At 41.0% G+C, this 23,346-nt stretch overlaps 1 protein-coding gene across 1 annotated transcript in view; it reads right to left on the bottom strand.

The window, feature by feature from the left end:
- SLC36A4 (solute carrier family 36 member 4) overlaps positions 1-20,468 on the bottom strand; it is a gene marked incomplete at both ends in the record, with an annotated part of 61,001 nt that extends 40,533 nt beyond the window's left edge. Inside the window, 8 exons of the mRNA XM_080613575.1 lie at positions 977-1,075; positions 2,213-2,434; positions 8,119-8,203; positions 8,955-9,050; positions 10,285-10,373; positions 11,485-11,575; positions 12,337-12,460; positions 20,441-20,468. Of these exons, the coding sequence (XP_080469701.1) occupies positions 977-1,075; positions 2,213-2,434; positions 8,119-8,203; positions 8,955-9,050; positions 10,285-10,373; positions 11,485-11,575; positions 12,337-12,460; positions 20,441-20,468 (834 nt within the window). The remainder of the gene's footprint in view (positions 1-976; positions 1,076-2,212; positions 2,435-8,118; positions 8,204-8,954; positions 9,051-10,284; positions 10,374-11,484; positions 11,576-12,336; positions 12,461-20,440) is intronic.
- Positions 20,469-23,346: the final 2,878 nt, after the last annotated feature.

Raw genomic sequence — 23,346 nt, 5'->3', positions numbered from 1 at the left:
TCAGTGACAGACCATCATTTCAGATTAACTGCATGCTGGTTTGGGGTTGGTTTGAGTTTGGTTTTTTGTTTTGTTTTGTTTTGGAGGGGCAGGAAAGGGCTGTTTATTTGGGTTTTAATCATACAGTAACACTTGCTGAAGCGTGTAATTGTATAAGTAACAAATAAAGTGTATACAATAATTTCCTAACAGTTCAAAGACAGTATGACCTACCATTCCCAGAGGCCCCTTCAGCTATTTTTTAAAACATGACATGTGAAACAAATGCCAACTAACTTGCAAACTTTGCTAGCGTGAGATGTAAGCAGAAGCCCTTAGAAACAGCAGAGATTGAAAATTATCTATTTTCAAAAAACAAGCTTTCAGAGTGATGAATCTATTTAATTCACATCTTTCAGGAAACGATGAGGAACTGAGGTTCATTGACAGAAGGACATGAATTGGAAAAGATTTCTATTCTTTTTCTCATCATCTCCATCTCTGTCAAGTCATACTTACAGACAAGTTTGAAGCAGGAAGAATAATGCATTTCTAATAAATCACTTTGTCTTCTGTGATCCCAAAGGAAAAGAAGGATGCTAAATAAGCTTCTGTTTTTACACTCTCATCACCTAAAACTGAGCTGCTGAATCACTGTAATTATAGTATCATCATATTATTATCTGGGTATTGTATTATTATCTAGTATATGATGATACTAGTTATGATTACACTATTGTCTCAATCTGTTTGGAATTAAAGGCATTCTTGTAATTTGGGAAGGTGCCAAATGTCCAAGTAGCAATCAGTATTCACCAAACTCCCCCGTGACGGGGATGTTATGTCCTCAACTTTTGCCAGATTTGATAAGATAAATCAACACTTTTCATATCAGTGCTTCAACAAAAACAACAAAAAAACAGCAGGTGTAAACTGCCTGTATCCCATCATCTAACATAGACTGAGGTATTCTGAAGAGTCAGTAAAAAGCACTTACCACACCGATTCCTTCAAAAGCAAATATTGCAGTCCCAAAAAACAGTGGGTATTTCTTCCAGCCAACCACAGGAGGCAGTTTTTGTGGATCTATTATATCCTGAAGAAAACAATGCAAAACAGTGTTATGTAAAGTGCATTATCTGATTCTACAATTTTGATTGAAGCATTACCCTATAGGAAAGAAAACTCAGCGCATGCTGAGTGGTCCACACATGGCTATTTACAATCCCAGACTCAGTCCTTTATACGCATTTATAGCTGCCTTCCAACCCACACAGACACTTGCACATACATTTAATCTATGTTCATACTAGTGACACTAGAAATCATGCGTTTAAAGTATCACGCTAGTGTATATGAGTGAACATCAATTAAAACAAAAGGGAAAGCTCACACCTCAAGCTTAATCTTCTGCGAACTTCTCATAGTATATCGCTTTCATACTGCACAGTTATTCTCATAACCATAAGCAACAGCAAAAGAAAATCTTTTTAATACAAGCTGAGTTTCTGCAGACCAATTAATTCCAGAGTAATTAATCCTCTGCTTCCCACTCATCTCATAACACTCATGTGATAGCTTTCTCAAGCAATACTGTCACTCAGCACTTATCTACACTGTGCATGCAACAGCATCTTACCACTTTTCAAAAATCCTAAGAAATAAAAAGGCAGAGGTTTTTACATGTGATTTTTTTTTCCAACCATTGGTTTAATTTGTTCCATTCTGAAATGCCTCCAAATACGAAAAACAGCAGCAATCCAGAATATGCAGCAATATTCAACTTCCCAGGAGATGGAAGTCTGCAAAATGCATTCCTAAAGGGTAAGTCTTAATTTTTTTTCTGACTGTACTGGAGAAATACTAGAAATAAACATTGCTATTGAAATTGTTCTTCTGTTGCAACAGAAAGATTGACCACAGATTAAAACCTTGACAGTTCTGTGTGCAGCCCATAAAAATCCACATATTCTTTCCCCCTAAGGAGTCCAATTTGTTACAATACATATTTTTTCTAAAGTGCAACAATATTATCCTGTCTTTCAAAAGTACTGTAGAACTCTGTGCTTAAAGCATGTCAAGTAGTAGGGCACCTCCTCAAATTAAATACAAGATAATTCCACCTTTCAGAAATTGTCAGTCAGTATTGTATCTATCGGAGACCAACTGCCACATGCAATAAGTACAATCTGCCACACTGAAAACAAAAGACAATAAATGTTTTTATACTCACTCTAACAATATACTGGTAAATGATCACCAGGCTGACAGCCATGGATAGATTGGCAAGCAGTGAAAGCATGGACAGGCTCCTCAGGTCACGAATAAAGACCAGGAGGATCAAGAATGGCAGGAAACACAGCATGTATATTCGTAAATCAGTACTCCTTTTCACAGTGCTGGTGGCACTGACATTTATGGGAGCTGTCTTGTTTTCCAAGAATCCTTCATGGACCTGTACAAATTAAAAAAAAGGTATGAGGATTCCAAATGGACACAAGAGGAAAATTTTTCACAAAGAGAACAATTATCCATTGGAATTATCTCCCCAGGGAAGTGGTGGCCTCCCTGATGTTAAACACTCTCAAGATCTGGCTACACAGGATGCTGAGACATCTAGTCTAGGTCATGCTTTGCTAAGAAAGCAAGCAGACCATACGATCCTTGAGGTACCTTCCAACCTGATTTCTGTGATTCTATGTTATCAAACAGTGCTAGCACTAAGTATACGGTCACTCTGCTAGCACATCACTGCACATGGCAGTCACACTGGGCCAAGAACAGCAGCCAAAGTGGAGAAAGAAGGACAAGCTGGAGATACAGTTGGCAATCAAGGGATCATTGGCACTTTGAGACTTTCATGAGGCAAAGCACCTTAGTTGATAATGGAAAACCAACTGTATGTAAATCAAGTCATTCAAGTTGGCACGTTTGCCAAAACTCAGATTTTACAAGTCTAGAAGAAAAATACATAAAAACACACAATTGACTTTACTTTCATTGTCTCAAGCAATCCACAAACTCAGGAAGACAGAATTAACTTGAAATTCTGTCATCTGTAACAAAAAGCACTGCATAGATTTCTTTTCATTATGAAAAAGGGAAAGATAAAAGATGCAATTCTGCAACCACGTTTTCCAGAAATCTCACTTTAAATGAAAACAGAGGACACCAGACATCACGGAAACACTGACTGTTTCCACCTTGCAAGAACCTTAAGTGTCACAAGACATTTACCTTCTGTTAGTTTTCAATAAGAAAGCTACAAAGAGCTAAACACACTTAGACCTGAATTCCAGTGAATTCACACAGCTACAATAACTCCACTTCCCCAAGCAACATGTCAAACAATTAACCAAATTACTTCCCTCTTGCCACATGAAATAAAACTCTCTGCAGAAGTTTCCTGCTTTCCCACCATACTTAAAATAGAAATACAGAAATAAAAAAATACACAGAAATACACTTTAACAGCCTTTCACCTTAACAACAGCCTCATGTGTTTACTTGCTTGCCGGCACTGACAGGCAGCCAGAGCCGCTCTGCACACACGGACGTGTAAGCGGGTTTCTAAGAAATACAATGTGATTTCAGCATGTAAGTCCCACTGAAAACCTCAGCTACAATAAATATTCAACCTACCATGCATTCAATTTATGCAAATAACTGTAGCCGGATGACGAGCTATTAGAAAACAAATTACATTATTCTGTTAAGGAAAAGGAATAACAGCAGCGGGATACAGTTCAGGTTCTAAAATACATTTTTAAAATACTAACTGGATTCTCAGAAATATCATGACTTTGAGGAGCCTCCATCAGATCCTGCTGCTCGAGGTGCAAAGAAAGAAAAAAGATGAAATCCTGAACCTGCCCCATCCCTGGCAGTGCTCAAGGCCAGGTTGGAAGGGGCTTGGAGCAACCGGCTCTAATGGAAGGTGTCCCTGCCTGTAGCAGGGGACTGGAACTGGATGAGCTTTAAGGTCCCTTCCAACCCAAACCACTCTATGAATCCATGAAAGGTTAACATTGCAGAAGAGCTAAAACAGACAAGAGTGATTGACAGGTGGAAGAAAGCTGAAGTAAAATGCTAAAATTATAAAAAGTAAGGATCATTATTCTCCCTCTTAGAGTGGAGCAATTGGCTGTAGGAGACTTGACAGTAAACGCCATACTGCTCTGTTGAAGTGCAAGCCAACATTACCATCACCTTGAAAGTGTTTTATTAGATTTTTTTTTTTAATTAATCAGATATCACTTAAAACTGTTCTAACAAGTAACAAAATACAAAGCAGTAGGAGGACTTTTTTGTATTCTTTCTCATATGCTGTTTAGCTCAGTGCATGTTTCCTGCTGGTTGTGTTACAAGGGACTATGACTCACTGCCTATCCAACTTCATCTCCCAAACATTAGAATTAATATTATCTCAGATTCCTATTCTGGACCACATTCATTTTCAATTTCCTGCTGCTCTCCACTCATGCATCACTGCATATGGCAGTCATGCTGGGCCAAGACCAGCAGACATGTCTTTTTCCTAAACAAAGCAACATAACCTGAAGTATCATTGGAATATCAGCCAACTTAGTCAAATCTTTTTACTTACCCATCCACTGGATCTACTCTTGAAAAAGACATACAGAATATTCTGCATATGTCACAGAGCCCAGTGAACACTGTTCAGCTTCCAACCTGAGCACACATTATCTGCATTTTTTTCTGTGCTTATCATGGATGTATCTGTGAGCTCCACAAACATTTCCCTAAACCACATGAGGAAATACCATCATGCTTTTAGAAAGGAAGCACACAGCTGCTGAAGTCACTAGGCACAGTGACTGCAAAGGCACTAACTTACATGATAGTGTCATATCTGAAACAGGAGTGCTTCATCAAATGTCTCATTCACACAGCCCAAGCACAGCATTCATCAACTTCAGCTATATCCAGAAAGATCAAACACTCATGCAAATCTGGTTATCAGACTCCTTATGTCAGGCACTTAAAACATGTCTAATGCACAACTAGTGACTGCAGAAAATTCAGTTCAACTGAACTATCTCAGAAGCCACAAATAATTCCCTTTCCTTAGTCTCTTCAACTAAGACCACTGTTTCCTTGCCTGTATCCCTAAACCTTCCCTTTCTGTCATACAGTCCATGGACTTTTTAGTGGGATCAAAACAGTAATCATTGAACTCATTGGTTCCTCCTAATTCCTTTATTTATTCAACTCAGAGCAACACCCAGTACAATACTCAGTGACAGAGCTGGCACAAAACCAGTATGTTATCAGAAAGATAAAGACTGTGCAGTATTTCATTATTATTCAGTGCTCAACCTTACAATATTTTGAACACACGTTGTTTTATTTCCTAAGTTTGAGGAGGTTTTTTTTCCCTTTTACAAAACCTAGGAAAAAGTCAAAATTCCATTCTTTAGCATCCCACCGATGGGTCCTCTTTGAAGTACTAAAGATCTAATAAAGTGCTCCCACACAGCAGCAACATGTTTTCATTTTTCAGCTCCAACAGTAAACAATGAAAAAAAAGGACACTTTTCCAGAGAACTCAGCAAATATTCAAGAGCAAGTTGAGAAATGCCAAGAGTCAACTTAAAGTCTTCTGTTGCTCAAGTCAGAAGAGCAAACTATGACATGAAAGGGGACCATGCTCTTTGGAGCACAGATTCTTTTTCCTATCCCTCCTACCGCAATGTGTTCCTGCTTCAGTCTTGCTGCAGCCAAGCTCTTTTTTCCAGTTTCACCCTTCCTCTCCAGTTGTAGACACCTTCACCTATAAGGCTCTTATTCCAGAGTTAACCAGAACTCTCCCTACCAACCTAAGTTTCTTTGGAAAACATTCCTTAGGAAAAGCTTCATTTGAAATTTGATATAACTGGAAATAGGGTCTTGTAGCACAAAGTGTCTGGAAAACACTGGTGTAATGCAGCCAACATTGTTATAATCCCCGAGACAGTAATGAGAAAAGATTCAGCACCAGAAGCTATACCGCATATCCGTAAGTGAGAAGGATACATCAAACACTGCATAGAATTCAAGAAATAAGAATTTAGACTCACATGCACCACTGTGTCTAATGAAATATTCACCTCAAAGTAACCTGGGCTGATGAATATTCCATTCATGTGCCAGAACCATTTTAAAATGCTTTGTCACATTTTAATTCTCAAAAACAGCAAATAAAATGAAGGCAGAGATTACCAAATTTGGGTTGGCACTAGGTTTAACTAAGACTATCAAAGAAAAAATCTCAGTGGAAATTCCCATGAGTTCCAGTGGACTTAATTTGCACACACTAACATGCAAGCATGATCGGAAAAGTACAGAGCATAATGCAGAGCGTCCTGGGTTCAGCAGTTGCAGTCATTTTTCTCCTTCTTAGTAGCTGGTGCAGTGCTGTGGTTTTGACTTTCAGCCTGGGAACAGCACTGATAACATCAATGTTTTTAGTTGTTGCTAAGTAATGTTTACTCTGACCAAGGACTTTCTGAGTCTCACGCTCTGCCAGGGAAGAAGGGAAGCTGGGAGGAAGCAGAGACAGGACACCTGATCCAGACTAACCTAAGAGGTATTCCATACCACACCATGTCATGCCCACTATAGAAACTGGGGGCAGCTACCCGGAAGGGCTAGATCACTGCTCAGGTGGGGCTCGGTATCGGTCAGTGGGTGGTGAGCGGTTTATTCTCTTCCCTTCTTATTTTCCTTACCATTATTATTATTGGTGGTAGCAGTAGTGATTTGTGTTATACCTTAGTTACTGGACTGTTCTTATCTCAACCCATGGGAGTTACATTCTTTCGATTCTCCTCCCCATCCATCCAGGAGCTGAGCAAGCAGCTGCATGGTTCTGGGTTGTCAGTTGGGCTTAAACCACAACACAGAGCTATTGGTCAAGAAGCTGTAGCAGTAACTTTTTATTATGCTGTTCCTTTATCTCAGCTCTTCACACCTGCCTCCCTCCCCCCCGCCCCAGTTCCCTCTGTCCACCTTCCTTATCCTCCTCCACTACTCCAAATAGAGATTTTAAGCAGCACCAACTTGTTTTCTCTGGTGCCCTCTACAGGACAGACTTCTGCAACAGAGAGTTGCCAGGAAGACTCCACAGACTTGTCCCTCCCGGAAGAGAGAGCACAGGGCAACCTAAATCAAATACACTTGGAATATTGGAAGGGGAACTTCTGAATTGCTGATGGCTTTAATTCATTCACAGGTTACATGCCATGGGTCTCTGCAGCTACTGCTCTTGCAGTGGTTGCTTTCCTGTAAGATCTTTCAACTCTTCTTCAAGAAAGCAGCAACAAGTTCCTGAAAAGGTTTCATGGGTTGTTTTTTCCTAAAATCTACAAAAGCCATAGCGAGTAAGCATTCAGTCCCATCTTTTGCTTAAGGTCAAAATACATACATAAAAACTGGCTGATCAGGTACTTTTTTGATAGGAAAGGCTCAAACTTACATTACAAAGGATGCAACATAAATCTCCACTTCAGAAGGCCAGCAAAAGGACGTCAGATGTAAAACAGGATTTTTAGGTATTGAGATAGATTGTGACAGAAGGACTTCAGGTTTTTACAGTTGTGGTTGATTTTTTCCCTCTACTAAGACACAAATTACAGAGTATCCAGCTTCCAAATACACAAATTAACCTCATCTCTATCTGTAGAACCTGGAATACTTTTTAAACACAACATAAATATTCATCTACAAGGGGAGGGAAAAAACACACTATCCCCTATGTAATAACTGCCCCACAAACAGAGAAGAATAAACTACTTATAGCTAGAATATAAAATAAAGGACTTACAATGCCAGTAAGAAATTTTAAGCTTCTACAAAGAATCAGCTTTCTAACAGATAGGAAAGCATTGGAACTGACTGCTGAGGAGGCTGCAGAAATTTCAATGTCAGGTGTTTTGAAGAACAAAAATCAGGACTGGTTTACATCCAATGGACTCTGTGCCAGACAAGACCATTCTAGACAAAGGAATGGTCTAAACAAGAACCAAAGAAAGATTCCAGTGACATAAGGTCACAGGGAAAAAAACTAAGTCAGCAGAAGGCCTGGCTGAAAAAAACAAAGAAAAAGAAAAATATCAGAGGCAGGGTAACATTACTCACTTGTTTCACATTTTCTGCCAAGAACACAACATAAACGCTACAAAATCCCAGCTGTGTTATCACTAGGAAAAAGTCGACAATATACCTGAGGAAGAAAAAACAAACATACATTATACTTAGGATGCAAACAATAAGCTCATTTCTACCTAATAGGCAATTACTGCTCCTTTTACACTAGTCAATACACTAGATTCAAATGCCACATTAATCTCATGAGCACTGCAATGCAGGTTCCTTTTACATTGCACATCAAGACTACTAATGCAAGGGAAAGAAACTTTTATTGTCATTGCCACTTTAAAGTAGCTGCATGTCATTATCGCAAAATATAGTGCATATTTCTCCATTATTTGCAAGTTACATTTAAACATAAATCAAATAATTGCTTTGCTTCCTTTCAGAATAAATATATTGAAGTAATTAACATTGGCAGTGTCGACTTGCTTTAAGCAGAGTGAACTCTGATGCAGAGAAATGTGTTTACAATAAAAGAGAATGATAACTTAAATTACTTCATTACATCACACAATACAGAATGCACTTCTGATTATACCACATCTCTTCCTATATTACCAAATTCTTTTCTTCACAGCTCTCATAGATGTGAGAATTGAAATGCTTAACAGAGAGAGACACTCCCCAATACTCTCACATCTCCTCTACTAGCTGGCTGCAGGAAATAACAAATAACTCTGCATCGAAGTATTTCAAGCATACAGAACACACTGTTAAAGCAGGCAACACCTTCGTAAAAAGGAGATCTCCTAACCATTCCAAGGATAGCCACTGAATGCTTAATAAAGAATTTATTAAACTAAATTCTAACGCAAACTTACCGTCCCCAAGAAGCTCGTTTCTGAAGAGCAGTCAGGGGCCCCACTTCCATGGCATAACTAACTGTGTCACTATACCCCAGTGAGGACTTTTTCATCCTGAAATCAAAAAGATTGAAGAAAAACCTGAGTTACTAGAAACTATGAGGGCTTAGATCCCTACCTTGAAAAAGCTGGTGGCCTCTCAGGATCATAAGTAATCACCTGTGGCACCATTCTACGGCTGCTGAACTTTAGAGGTATGGTTTGGGCTTCTTTCCCTCGGGAAGGACTATTCAGCACTCCACAAGCATGTGAACCACAATGTTGCTTCCCCCTAATGCAACAGTTTCTTACAAAACAAGTTTCTTGATACATTAATCCAAAATCAGATTCTTATATCAGTTTAAGAAATTAATCTCAAATCTAAAAGTCACAAAGAGCTTCAAAAGGATTCAACAGATTTTCCTGGACATTGCAGTTGTTTCAGTGATCTCAGTTTTACATACATCTTCAAAGGCCATTAAAACTACAGAGGAAAAAGTAAAGAACTCAGGAATGACGGGACCCCTTCACAGGACAATATCATCTTAAAAAAAAGGTAGTTTTTTCGCTATAGGGACAGTTTTGCGATTCTTTTCAGTTCAAAACCTCCATTGCACTTTCTCCTGTTTAACATCTGACAGATAAAAACGTTTAGTAAGTCACTATCAATCAAAAGAATCAGTCAAACTTCATAAGCTGCTTTCCCCCCACCCCAGTGTTGTAAATCTCACTTGGAAGCGCATCTAGTGTTTATCTGCATCATTTTAACACATTCTTTCTGGGCTAGAATTTCAAACAATCAAGTTATCACAATCCAAAGACAAAGAGCTCACAAATAATCTTGAAAGATAGACTAAGAACTATTGTTAATAGTTAATCTTTTATCCCTATGAAATACTTATAAACTGGCTATTTATAAACTGGACACTTTTCAAAGCTATGAAGATTCAGAAGCTATGAAGAAAGCTATGTGGATAAAGAAGGACTAACGGACTGAAACCAAGCAATTAAAACTGTAATGAGAAAGACCTGATTATGTGCCAGTAAAGATAGGAAACCAACTTTATTTTGTGTATGAGCAGAGAACAAACATTTTTTCAATATATTAAAGCATAGCTATCATTTATAGCTGCACAATCCAAAATTGAGTGTTGCTTCTTGCAAGTTCAAGATTCTGAACTGAAGAAAAGAAACTGCAACAGCATCAGGACATTCTATAGGCCAACAATCGGAAATAGAAGAGAAGAAAGAAAAACATAATACTCATAATACTCAAATTCAGCAACAGAATGAACAGCTCCACATTTACCTCTGACATAGACAGTGGCTGCAACGTACCAAGATGTGCATACAATGAACAGATATCACTCCTATGAACACAAGGCTGACTGGTCCAATCTGGTATGGAAAAAAAAAAAAGGAGAAGACAGGAAATAAACAGGATTTTTCATTAAAATATGCTGGGAGAAAATCTTTACCTGCAAAAACGTTTACATGGTAGCAAATAAATTAAGAATTAAAAATTTTATGTAACTAGATTCCCCCCCCTCAGATGAGGATTCACTGCTGATGTTTTACAGCACTCCTTACTTCTAGCTCGTTACTTGAAAGAAGGCTACTAAGGGGCAATAAAGCACAAATACAAAACGGGTGTGAATAGCTTCATCCTCTAAAAGCCTCACTAAGATATGAGCCAAAAAAATCTGTTAAGAGAAAACACTGTATATACTGCACAATCCAAAACAGTGGTTTGAATCACTTCAAAGTGGCAATAACACTTTCCCTTGCATTAGTAGACTTGATGTATAGCATAAAAACCAACCAAACCCTTGATAATTTCTACTATTACAGATATAAGTTAGAGATAATTTGAAAATTGAACAATTTGTTTGAGTAGCAGTTTGACCTTTGAGCTTTCACAGAAGATACTTGCTTCTCACATGTAACTTTCATTCCTAAAGTGAACATCCAGTAAGAAAGAATTATAGGATTATGTAGTTGTAAGGTGAAAACGTCACTTGATTAAATTTAGCCTGGCTTAGGAAATGCACTGTTTGTTACCCAGTATAAACAAGCTGTGCTATACCCTGCTTCTGCAGAAACACAAGATTGATTTAACAAGCTGATGCCTGTTAAATGTGATCTGTACACAGAGATCAGATGTAGAGAAGTCTGTACAAAGATAACACAACCCCAGAATAAAAACTCCTGTGAGTCTGAGTGCATCAAAGTCTTCCTTTTCTTCTAACAAAGTTTTGTTTTCACTAGAAAAACACTTCAGCTAAGCAAAAATACAACGGTCTTCAGGGTGAAGTAGCAACTTTAAAAACAAAATCCTCAGTCTTCAGTACTAAATTCACCAGTCTAAAGAGTTAAAAATAGAACACAATTCTCTTGAAGTTGACAGTGATAAAATCTCAACACAAAGTATTGAGATTTCAGTTTTTCAGGCTCAGACACACATCTGCAGATCTTCCCAGATAACTTGTCCTAATAATTGAATCCTTACCACAATGCCAGCATTTTTTATAGCAAGTGGAAGACCAAGAAGCCCAGTTCCAATGTTTCCCTTGAGGAGGTGTGTCAGTGTTTGTGTAAACCTGAGGATAAAAATAGAGTCATGTCAGAAGTACATTGAAATTGGGGGAGGGAGGAGGAAACAGAAAAAACAAAACCATACCCTCTGTCACTTATTAATAAAAGGATAAATTCTGAGCTTCAACTGCTTTAAGGTGGTCCAGCTACTTTAAATGATGCCCGGCATACTCAAATAATGTTCTTATTCCTCTTTACATGTGAGCTCCCTCAAACAGAACATACAAGTCTGACCTTCAGTTCCTCCCTCCAGCTTGTGAAATGTTATCTTCTGTGCAATTTTACTGTCCTTTCGCCTCAGAGTAAAAATTAACAAGTTTCACCACTTCTGTTTTAGAATCAGCAACATTCTGACCTGCAAATCACAAGTCTGACAGCCAAAGCTCTATCAAAAGAAAGTAAAAGCTTCACAGGTTCTTCTAATGAAGCCTTAAGAAACTGATTATTTCCAAAGTCATCTTAAGCTTCTTTACAAAAACATCAATCAAAACCTTTTTTAAACAGTGCTTAGGTTCTGAGTGACCCAATCACTTTACAAATCAGCACCCTGGAATATTTTACAGCCAGTACATTGTTAGCTTACAAAAAGCACAGAACCTACTCAAAAGAGGCTGCTTTTTTGCAGAACTATGCAAACTCCCAATGTATTACTACAAAATTTTACCACGGGTGCAAGAAAGCCCCTTAAGAGTTCAGTAAACTACTTATGAGAAACAAATTGAAAGGAACAAATTTTAACAAGCCAATACTTAAGAGTAATACATACGTAATGCCTCCTCCATCACCAAGCTGGTAATGCTTCTCAACTGGCAGGGTAGCACTTTCATGCTCTTCATCGGAGAGGCCATCTGAGTTTTGTTCATCAATTAAAGGCTTCATTACTTCCATGTCTGTACAACAGAGTTAACATTACATTAGCACTAGAAACAAGCTTATAGTTTAGAAGTAAAAGAGGACTCAAAGTTCCCATGCCACAAGGTCTGCATGTATTCCTAACTATAAAGCTGATTTAGGCAGATAGATATGCACAGCCCAAGTTTGCACAGGGCTGTCTCTCTTTCAAGCAGCACACCATCTCATTATTATTATGGCCAAATATTATTTTTTCATCATGAAAAACAACTTCACCATCATAATGTCAATGCTTTTGATCCTTTTGCAAGCTAATATAAGAAAACCAAACTAGAAAAGTCATCCATTGCTACCAAAGGATGAGATCTTACCCTCCATTAGCTCCTGCAAAACTAAGCATTTAGTTTACCCCTGTCAGTGGTGAACAAGGGTACTCTCGACAGTCACCCCATCCTAAAATGGGTAGGTAAGACAGGTACTGCAGAGGAGCTCTCCAGTTACTGGCAAGAGAACCAAGATGAAGCAATTATGGTGCATGCTTTGAAACCTGAAATTACATTAACCTTTTTAAGCAGCAAAAACTGCCACCACAGTCAACAAATGCAATTCCACCATCCAGCCAAGTAACAGCGCCAAGCAACAGGAAGCAGCCAGCAGTGAACAAAACTGCCTTTGCAAAACTGCACCAGTTTAATGTTGATTAAACTATAACTACTTATTTTTAAATTACTACAGTTAAGTAAAATGAATCCTGCCAAGAACAAAAAGATTATTTCTTACACTTGCCTACCACAGTATCATTCAGCAATCATAGAATCACAGAATGGTTTGGGTTGGAAGGGACCTTAAAGCTCATCCAGTTCCAACCCCCTGCCATGGCAGGGACACCTTCCACTAGAGCAGGTTGCTCCAAGTCCCATCCAACCTGGCCTTTAACAGCCAGGGATGGGGCAGCCACAGCGTCTCTGGGCAGCCTGTGCCAGTGTCTCACCACCCTCATATTAAAAGATTTTCTCATGTCCAATCTAAATCTACTCTATTTCAGTTTAAAAACCTTGCTCCTTCTACAGGCACCACAGGCCCTGGTGAAAAGTCTCTCTTCAGCTTTCTTACAAGCCTTCTTTAGGCACTGGAAGGCTGCAATAATGTCTCCCTGGAGACTTTTCCAGGCTGAACAAGCCCAGCTCTCTCAGCCTGTCTCCATAGAAGAGCTGCTGCAGCCCTCAAAGCATTTTTGTGGCCTCCTCTGGGCTTGCTCCAATGGGTTCACGTCTTTCTTGTGCTTTCAGAGCTGAATGCAGTACTCCAGGTGGGCTCTCATGAAAGCTGAGCAGAGGAAGATCTCTATGGTGCAATGTTTCACCATTTCCTAAGCTAACAGCAGTATCGTAATAGTCCTTTTCTAAAATTTCCACAAGGAGATTGCATTTCCAGTCACACACTGCAGAACACAGGAAGGAAAAGTTCCTCTCCATGAGCAAAAACTATTGCTATGCATGAGTTGCATACACTAACCTTCACTGGCCTTGCATTTTTGCAATGGCACATTTCTTGAGCTTTCACTTAAATGCCTTCCCATACAACTGACCATCAAGCATACACAACTTTTACGACGTGTTCTGCTTTTTAATCTTTTCCTCCTCTGCTGGATCCACTAAATTATCTCCACGTCAAAAAAACATACAAATACTCTGGGCTTGATTGTCTCACCTTTATGCATTTGCCTCCATGACATGACATTTCTTCTCCGCCTCATAACTACTCATTTTTTAATGCATACAGTACAAAGGTCCATAAAATCTTCTTTGTAAGTTCTCCTTATGTCTTTTGGTACATGTTGTGCTGTACTTGAACCTTTCTCCAGGCAGTCTGCCACCTCCAGATTTGTTGACAAGATGCAGGAAGACCCATAAAACTGCCAAAAATTGGAATGGAGTTCTCTGAACCACAGCCTCACAACTGAGAAAAACAACTGCAAGCAGGTGCTCTTGGCATTTTTTTCTTATTCCACCTTTTGAATGCTTCAAGCACAGTTGTCCTTTTTCACTGCAAAGTTTTCCTTACTATGGAATCACCTCAACCCAAAAAAAAAAGGAGACAGTGAATTTAACCACCCCCGCTTTTTAACTTGAGCCACTGGGGTAAAGCACCTGACTATCCTTTCAAGGGAAAAAATGGTGTCTAAATACCTATATTATGGTGGCTTGAATGTTTATTTCTGGTCCTGGGGAGGTATAAGTTACATATCTTTTAGTATCTGCTTTCCCACACCATTCTGCTCTTTTATTACTGTCACTTATGCAACAGAACAGCCTAATTTCATACTCCCAGATGAAAGCTATCACTGATTATGGCAGAAAAGCAATGTATTATAAAAACAATTTATTTGGAAAACCACATTAAAGTTTATTTACAAAGTGGCTCAAAGTGCAAGGCAACACATCTCACACAAAACTTGAGTTCCGGTAGCATGGAACCTCCTATTTGAAAGGAGTAGCTGCTGTTCTGTAGTCACTACATGCAAGAACTGAACCACTTTCTGCTGTTCATCAGTTACCACATTCCGCTTTCAGTACACATCAGGGTAACCTCTCTAGTATCATTGGTCTACTGGTGGATTTGAATAAAGACCTGAATGTCAATAAAAGTTAACAGAGTGGCAGGATCTTAGGCATTTCTTTAAATGTGCTTCTTTCAAACCCAGCTAAGCAAAAGCAGCCAGACAACACTGAAGTGTAAAGCTGTTAAGTGTCAAAACACTGATTTTACAGGGAATTTCCTTATGCGAAGAACATAGCACCAGCTGTTCCTGAGAGAAGGGGAAAATTCACCTTACTTAAATGTTGAAAATGGGTCTGTTTGACCACACAGAAAGAAGGTAATTTACCCCAAATGTTCCACTAAAGAATGTTTTAAAGCTGCATTCAATTGAAACAAACATTTGCATACATTTCTTTTTATAGATACAATCTCTGCCAACCTTCATTGCACAGTACTTGCAGTATGTAACTGATTTTATTGCTATTAGTTTACCATACTGCTGTACTTCTAAAACTTCTAAAATGCTTATCAAATTGGTATCCTTAAAATAAAAAAGGAATTAAGTTCATCTGACGCATCTCAGAAATACAGCCAGACCTTCCAAAGCCCCAAGACCACTGACACCAGCTTTTCTCTGAGGTGGTAGCACAGCAGCAACAACTGGAGCACAGTCAAAGACTTAATTATCTTCCAGGAGTGGCCTTTTTACTAGACAAGAGGCATTTATTCCAACTCAGTGATTATGGAAACATTTGTCTGAGCATATGTCTGGAAACAAAGAAACTCTTTTCTTAAAAACAGGATTCAAAGCACTAGCTACAGGTTTCCCCCTCAAATACTGCTGTTTGGTCTCTATTCTACCCACAAAAACACTTTTGAATTCCCTCTTTTCCCCATTATTATCCTTTTATCCCATGACTGGTACACAGCTTTGGCCTAAAACGTGTGAATCCCTTAACAGTAATGGTATTGGGACGCAATATAAGGTTTGGATCATGCAACTTTCTGAGCATTTGAGAACAGATCTCCACTGTTGGAATACCAAGACTACATACATCCTTATGGCACAGTCCACATTCGCAGTGACATCCAGATTTGTGAAACATCCACATTTCATGGATGCAAACTTGAAGCCTAGAGCCCACTAGGCAAGGCGGCTTGAGCTTTTTCTGCCCCGTAAGGCAGATGCATACTCATCTTCAGTAGACGAGCAGGTGCCCTGCATGCTGGGACCTAACCTGAAATTAACTGTTCTGGGAAGTCCACGGTCACTGCCTGAAAACGAGCACGGGATACATACATTCACTTTGATTCCTTCTAGAGAGGTCCGGTATGTGCAGTTTAAATGTGCAGCTACAAAAACAGGATATGCATACGATGCCTGAGGCAAAGGCTGCCTGCTGCTTCACGGAGCACATGGCACAGAGCACACCCCAGCCTACCTTAGGTCCATGTCCACCAAGCGGTCCAGACTGCTTCCAGACACCACACACTATTAATGACCCAATTCAGTCCTCAAGTCACATGATCCACTAAAAATTTTGCATCAACTTTATTCAGCACAACTAAGAATGGAGGAATTCACTTCTGCACACCCTTTCGTTTGCACTTAGCCAGAGTACCAGCCAATCTTCAGCCCTGCCTTTCCTTCAGCTAATGTGAATTTCTTTCTCCTTGTGCCACCACAAAAATCTTTTCAGATCAAATGCTGGCTTCCAATTGTCTTTAACAGTTATTTAAATAGCCCTCATCGTTTCTGCTTTCTTCTGCGAATGCCCATGTAAGAAGGATGCCAAAGAGCTCTGCAAGTACTACAAGGAAGGCAACATAAAGTGCATTTCAACTTCTTCCAGAATTACCTCTGCAACATTAACCTGATCCCTTAACCCACTGGAGAGGTAAATCACTGCTTCATTACAGCTACACATCACACTATAACCACGCATAAATGTCAACATCATACCCCCAAAGACCTCTGATGACTTTCAATCACTACTCAACTACTACTTACATACTGAGATGATGATTACTGTAGTGTTTAAATTCTTATGATCAGTATTTCCAGTTCAGTATCTTCAAGTGTATTTCTCTGCCTCCTAGAATTTGCCAGCATCTTGCCAACATTCATGCACATACTGCCAAAGAAACCTTCGAACCGCTACCAAATGTACTTAATCCTAAACCTTTCATAACACACTCCAGCAATCCTTTGGTTCAAAAGCTCTGCAAGGAACTGAAGTTTCACTCAGAATTTCAGTTAAGTTTTCTATACTGTTCAAGCAATTAACACTTTCAAAATTAACTGAACCTTCTAGGTCTACATGAAACAAAACTTATCTCCATCATTTTCATTTTATGGGAGAAACAGTGACAAGAGGATGAAGCAGTTTGCTAGGGCCACAGAGCAAGTTAAAGGCTAAGGAAATATTAAAATAAAGCCAAAATGCAATCTTCTATTGTTCCTTTGGAGAAGGTCACCTTCCCAGACAAATTCCATCTAAAACCCCTTTTCTAATCCACCTTGGCAATATGATCTATTGGGTTTATTTTTTCCTTGAGGGTTTTGAAGTCAGTGTTGTCAAACAGAAAGAACTGGATTTGACATATAAGCATAAGAAGATTTGGGGTACAGGATGTAGCTTATTGTTGTTTACATCAACTCTTTTCCTCATTTATGGGTAGAAGAATCACACAGGTCTTGAAGTACCACTTCACATACACATCAAATGCTTGGCAAAAAGCATCATGCAAACTGGTTAGTCAGCTTCTACACAAAACCATGCTAACAGGGCCAGAAACACAGCACACAACTCACAGTCCTGTGAAATGTGTTTATTAAGTAGAGGGTGACCCAGTGCCTCTGTAATAGGGATGAAGATTCAATTCAATAAGCAGCTGTTTTGACTGCTGTTTAAAAATCAGAACCACAGAATCTTTACACTAGCCTAAAATGTGGGCTTATGCTGGTATTTTCTCACAGGCTACAGACTGCAATCCATATCCACGATCCAGAGGGCATATCCAGTCCATCTGCCACCTAACCAAGCCTGTGACTGCTCTTACAGGACAAGTTCAGTGACCAAGACTTTGCATAGCAGACACAGTCAAGGAGACACCATCACAGTGTAACACAGAAAACACACTGATACCAGATGGCAACCACAACTGTGGTAACAGAAGAAGCCTGGTGTCCCCACCAACTGCATGCAATTTATCATCCTAACACTGTGGAGAGGCTTTTCAATCCAGCATTCTGAATCAGGGCTCTCAAGAAAAACACAGTTACAAAGAAAACCTTGTCACTATTTTCTGAATCTGCAACTGGTTAGTAAACAGCTTGCCCTGTAATGCTCAGTTACTCCCTCAACCACAAAGAAATCTCTGTTCCTACACTCTTCATCCTATAAATAGCCTCCAGCATTTCTCCAGAAGGCATCAAACTGCAAAGTACAGCGTTGTCCGTGAAGCACACATGGATCTGGCAGCATCTGCCACATTACTCACGTGCTTCCACAACCATGGAAGAACTTAGAGATCCACAAGAAGTGACTGCGAATGGCAGTGCTAAGGCCATGCTGGTCCAGATCGATACACTTCTGTCAATTTCTCTAGTTCAAGAGGGAGCTAACAGAGAATCCCACTCAACCACACACAACCCAGCTCCCTTTTTATTTTCCACAACTCCTACTGAATACAAGAGAGACAAGAATAAACAGAGAAACCCTCTCAAACTAAAATGTACTTTCCAGAATTAAAAAGGAAAACTCCTCTGGTTTAACAATTCCTATAAAATACAATAATTACATTTTCAGGCTAGCAGAAGTTAGCATTAGCTTTTATTGTGTTTATTTTTCCAACAACTTTAAAGTTATGCTTTATGCAGTTATCTGAATCACTCTTCATTTTTTCTTTGGAAAACACATATTGTGTGTCATTTATTTCTCTCCATTACAGGCTGTAACTTAACAGAGTAGATTTATCATGCTTTATGGTGGAATTTATTAATCCTGAGAACAGCTGTTTCCAAACAAATGTTGAAAGTCAATAATGCCACTTCATAAGCAGGAAGAACTGTTTGCTTTTGCATCCTACCTGTCAAATCCAGACGCCTAATGAAACGAGGCACTTGAGTTATTAACCAAAGCATACACAGCTCTCCATAGTTTATTACACACTCTCAGTGGAGCTCTTTTATACCAGCCCACAGATCATTTATTTGGGAAGATGTCAGTCTTAAATAATCCACTATCCTGTGGGGAACAAGCTACAAATTTCTACATGATTAATACACTTCCAAATGACAACACATTGGTAAGACTCAAGTTTTATTGAGTATTCAACAGGACCAAAACATGTAAGATTTCAGAAGCTTTTTACCAGGTGTTGATCTTCATTTAGAAACCATTAACGTCATGAAATACTCTGATTCTAAGGGTTCTGACAGAGAAACTGACAGATCTCTGAAATTTAGCAAGCAAAGCCTAAGATTTCTATCTGCCACCTGTGTCAGAAGGTGGCAACATCTCACTGTAAAATGCATGAGCCTCTGGGACAATACAGTCTGAGGCACACCTCCTGCTTCCCAGCACTACCACCGGACAGCATGAATTCTTTGGATTACAGTGGAACATCACTTTCAGATGAGATTTTCAGTCTGCCCAGCCCAGCATCACCTATGCTTTACGAGTACGTTACCAATTCTCTCGTCATCTACGGATAGACAAATTAGGGGACGAACGTAATATGTGCCTTCCCGCACTCAAGATTTAAAGCTCCGAAGACTAATCTGCAATAAATACAGCTAAAATATCAACACACATAGCCCCAAAAAAGCCCAAATAAACCAAAACCCTTCACCAAAAATAACAGCATCATCTAACAATGCACACAAAAAGCGTTTCCACTGACTTATATGCAAGACCGCGACTTCCCAAAGAAATCAGGGTCCAGCCAGGCGCTACTAACGCCTTCAGCAGCCCCCCCGAGCGGCAGGTTCCGGCTAAGCCGGGCCGCTGCTCGCCCTAAGCCCCGCTGCGGCGAGCCCTAGCTGGGTATCCCCCTCTGAGGGGCCCGCGGAGAGAGACGAGGCCCCGCAGGCCCTGCGCCGCGCTCCGCTCCCCTCAGCCTCGCCGGACGCAGATGCCGCTGGCCCGGCTCCAGGCTCCCAGTCCTCGCCACCCGCCTCCCCGTTCCCGCTGCGCTGCTTTGCGCTGGGAAAGCCTCGACAGCCAACGCCGCCTGACGCGGGGAAGCGGCGGAACAGCGCCCACCCCTCCCCCAGGTGGGATGGTTCATCCCGCCCGCCTCGATGCGCTGAGCACGGCAGCGCATCCCCCGTGGGCCGAACCATTCCGCCTGAAGGGGAGGGGTATAAAGTTAGACAGCCGCTCTTCACACTCACGCCCCCTCCTCTCCGCTCCGCGGCGTGCCGCCACCCCGCAGCCCCTCGGCCGCTCCCGCCGCCCCGCACGCCTCACCCAGCTCCTCCCGGCCGGCGCCGTCCATCTCCTCACCGGCTCTCCGCTCGCCCTTCCGCCAAGGTGGAGCCGGCCGGCGAGGCGCTGCGCATGCGTCCCGCCCGATGGGCTGGGACCCGCGGGTGCAAACCATAGATAGCAGCGGGAAAGACAAGCCCGGTCTGGCAGATGTTGCTGGTCACGCGTTGTGTGGCGCTTCAAGTGTGTGCCCTCGGCAGTCCCAGATCTGATCCTGTGCATGGCAAAACCTATCCCTGCTGGTGCGGGGCTCCGCAGCCACCTTCCAGTGGTTTCCACTGCTGGAGGTTCTCCTCCTCCCACCTTCAGGTCTCACTCTCGGAGGGCTTCCCTCTGCTTCTTGGGTGCCTCCTGGCGCGGCCGTGCTGCAGTGGTAGTGCATGGTTCCTGCCCAGCTCCAGCCACCCTCAGAGAATCATAGAATCATGGAACAGTTTAGGTTGGAAGGGACCTTCTAAGCTCATCTAGTCCAATCCCCTTGCAGTGAGGAAGGACATCTTCAGCTAGATCAGGTTGCCCAGAACCACAGCCAGCCTGGCCTTGAATGTCTCCAGGGGTGGAGCATCCACCACCTCTTGGGGCAACCACTCCACAACCAAGTCAGTGTTTTACTCCTCTCATTTTACCTTTTTCCTCACATCCAGCATGAATCTCCCCTCTTTTAGTTTAAAACCATCACCTCTTGTCCTATCACAACAGGCTTTGGTAAAAAGTCTCTCCCCATCTTTCTTACAGGCCCCTTTTAAGAACTGAAAGGCCACAAGAAGGTCTCCCTGGAGTCTTCTCCAGGCTGAACAACCCGAATTTTCTCACCTTTCCTCATAGGAGAGATGCTCCATCCCCCTGATCATTTTTGTGTCCCTCCTCTTGACCCTATCCAACAGGTCCATATGTTTTGTATACTGAGGACTCCAGAGCTGGATGTGGCATTCCAAGTGAGGTCTCATGAGAGCAGAGTAGAGGGGCAGGATCACCTCCTTCGGCCTGCTGGTCACGCTCCTTTTGATGCAGCCCAAGATACAGTTGGCTTTCTGGGCTGCGAGCGCACACTGCCAGCTCATGTCCAATCTTTCATCCACCAGTACCTCCAAATCCTTCTCCTCAGGGCTACTCTCAATCCCCTCATCCCCCAGCCTGTATTGATAACAGGGGTTGCCCCAACCTAGCTGCAGGACCCTGCACTTGGCCCCATTGAACCTCATCAGGTTCACATGGCCCCACCTCTAGAGCCTGTCCAAGTCCCTGTGGATAGCTTCCCATCCGTGGGTCATGATCACCCCTGGGAGAGAGCAGCAGGTCTGAGGTAACACATGCAGCTGGTCCCTTGCCATGTGCAATAGCTCATTTGGTTATGAAGCACAAATTATGGGTAATTTGTATTTGCCTTCCAGCACTAGAAAATAACTTGTATCTGTATTTTTTTCCCCTTCAGAGCCATTCAGGAGCAGCTGCTTTTGGATCAGCACAGGCTGCATTATGGGAATTAGTGTTGCTGCTTGAGTCTGCTCTGGTTCCAGGTCAGATGGCCCCATAAAGCTTTGCCAGCATCTGCTGCCCTCTGTAAGGCTGGGGACCCTGGCTTTGGACAGGGCACTGCAAGTGTACAGCCATGATTAATAACGGAAGGCTGAAAACAAGGGTAGAAGTTAAGAGTTCAGCAGTGCTTGACAGCTCAGTTTCTCAAGAGATTTGCAGTTTGGCCTCCTGAAAGCCAATTGGCTTCAACAAGCTCAAATTATTATACCTATGTGAAACAAGAAATGATTAATCATAGAATACCAGGTGGGAAGTGACCTCAAGGATCATCTGGTCCAACCATTCTAGGCAAAGCATGATCTATGCTAGATGTCCCAGCACCCTGTCCAGCTGAATCTTAACAGCATCCAGTGCTGAGAATCCACCACTTCTTCCCTGGAGAGATTATTCCAATGGCTGATTGCTCTCACCGACAAAAATTTTCCTCTTCTGTCCAATCAGACATTTGTGAGAATCATAGTTAATGATGGATCAACGGTCAGAACAAGAAGAGTTATTAACAGTTATCAAATGTTACCTGTAACTAATCATTTGATAGCAAATTACTCACTTCCTGAAACTGATGTTCCACTTCTTGTAGATTCTACAGGAACACCGCATCTTCTCCATGCACTCTTGTAGATAAGAATATTAACAGCTTCACCAATAAGCAAACTAAATGTTGGGGAAATGCAGACAATGTGAAACAATGCAAAGCAGCAGTTTAGAAATCCTCTGTTTGTAAGTAAATGCTTCTATTCATATTAAAATAAAGCAGTATTTCCTGTAATTCCTTAAATATTTTTTTGGTTTATATCTCTGGAAGTCAATTGTACAAGGTGCTAAAACAGATTTTAGCCATACTCTGTAATCAAAGCTGTAATCAGAGCTCAAGGTTACTCTGAAGTGATATTCAGAATCCTTACTCTCTAAACCTTACCTCTGAAATTAAGATTTAGACTTGTATAGTAAAAGCTTTTATAACTCCATGAACTTTAATTTTCATTATCTGAAGACCATAATATAGGGCTGGTTGCAGGGGCATGGGGAGAAGGGATGGAGTGTTGTCCTAGGTGTCCTATATTGAAGAAAGACATAATGCTCTGAAGGATTTTCAACTGAAGTTACACTGTTTAACCCGAATGGATCACCCTTTGATAGAACCTTCTTCCAGCTAGTGTAGTCTCTTGTTAATTTTGAACACTTGGAGACTCATCTTCCACTAACCTGATACCCACCCTTTAACTTACTTTTCATGCTGGTTACTCTCAGAATCATTCATCAAAACTTGTCAAGGTTCTGCGTACATCTATAGCTGATTTGACATAAAGTTTCCAGCTGTTGGTTTCCTTAAACAGAACATTTGGGGGGGG

The sequence above is a fragment of the Psittacula echo genome (assembly GCF_963264785.1).
Source record: "Psittacula echo genome assembly, chromosome: 3".
NCBI lineage: Eukaryota > Metazoa > Chordata > Aves > Psittaciformes > Psittacidae > Psittacula > Psittacula echo.
The sequence above is the reverse complement of the archived record's forward strand: the minus strand, read 5'-3'. Positions and strand labels throughout refer to the sequence as shown.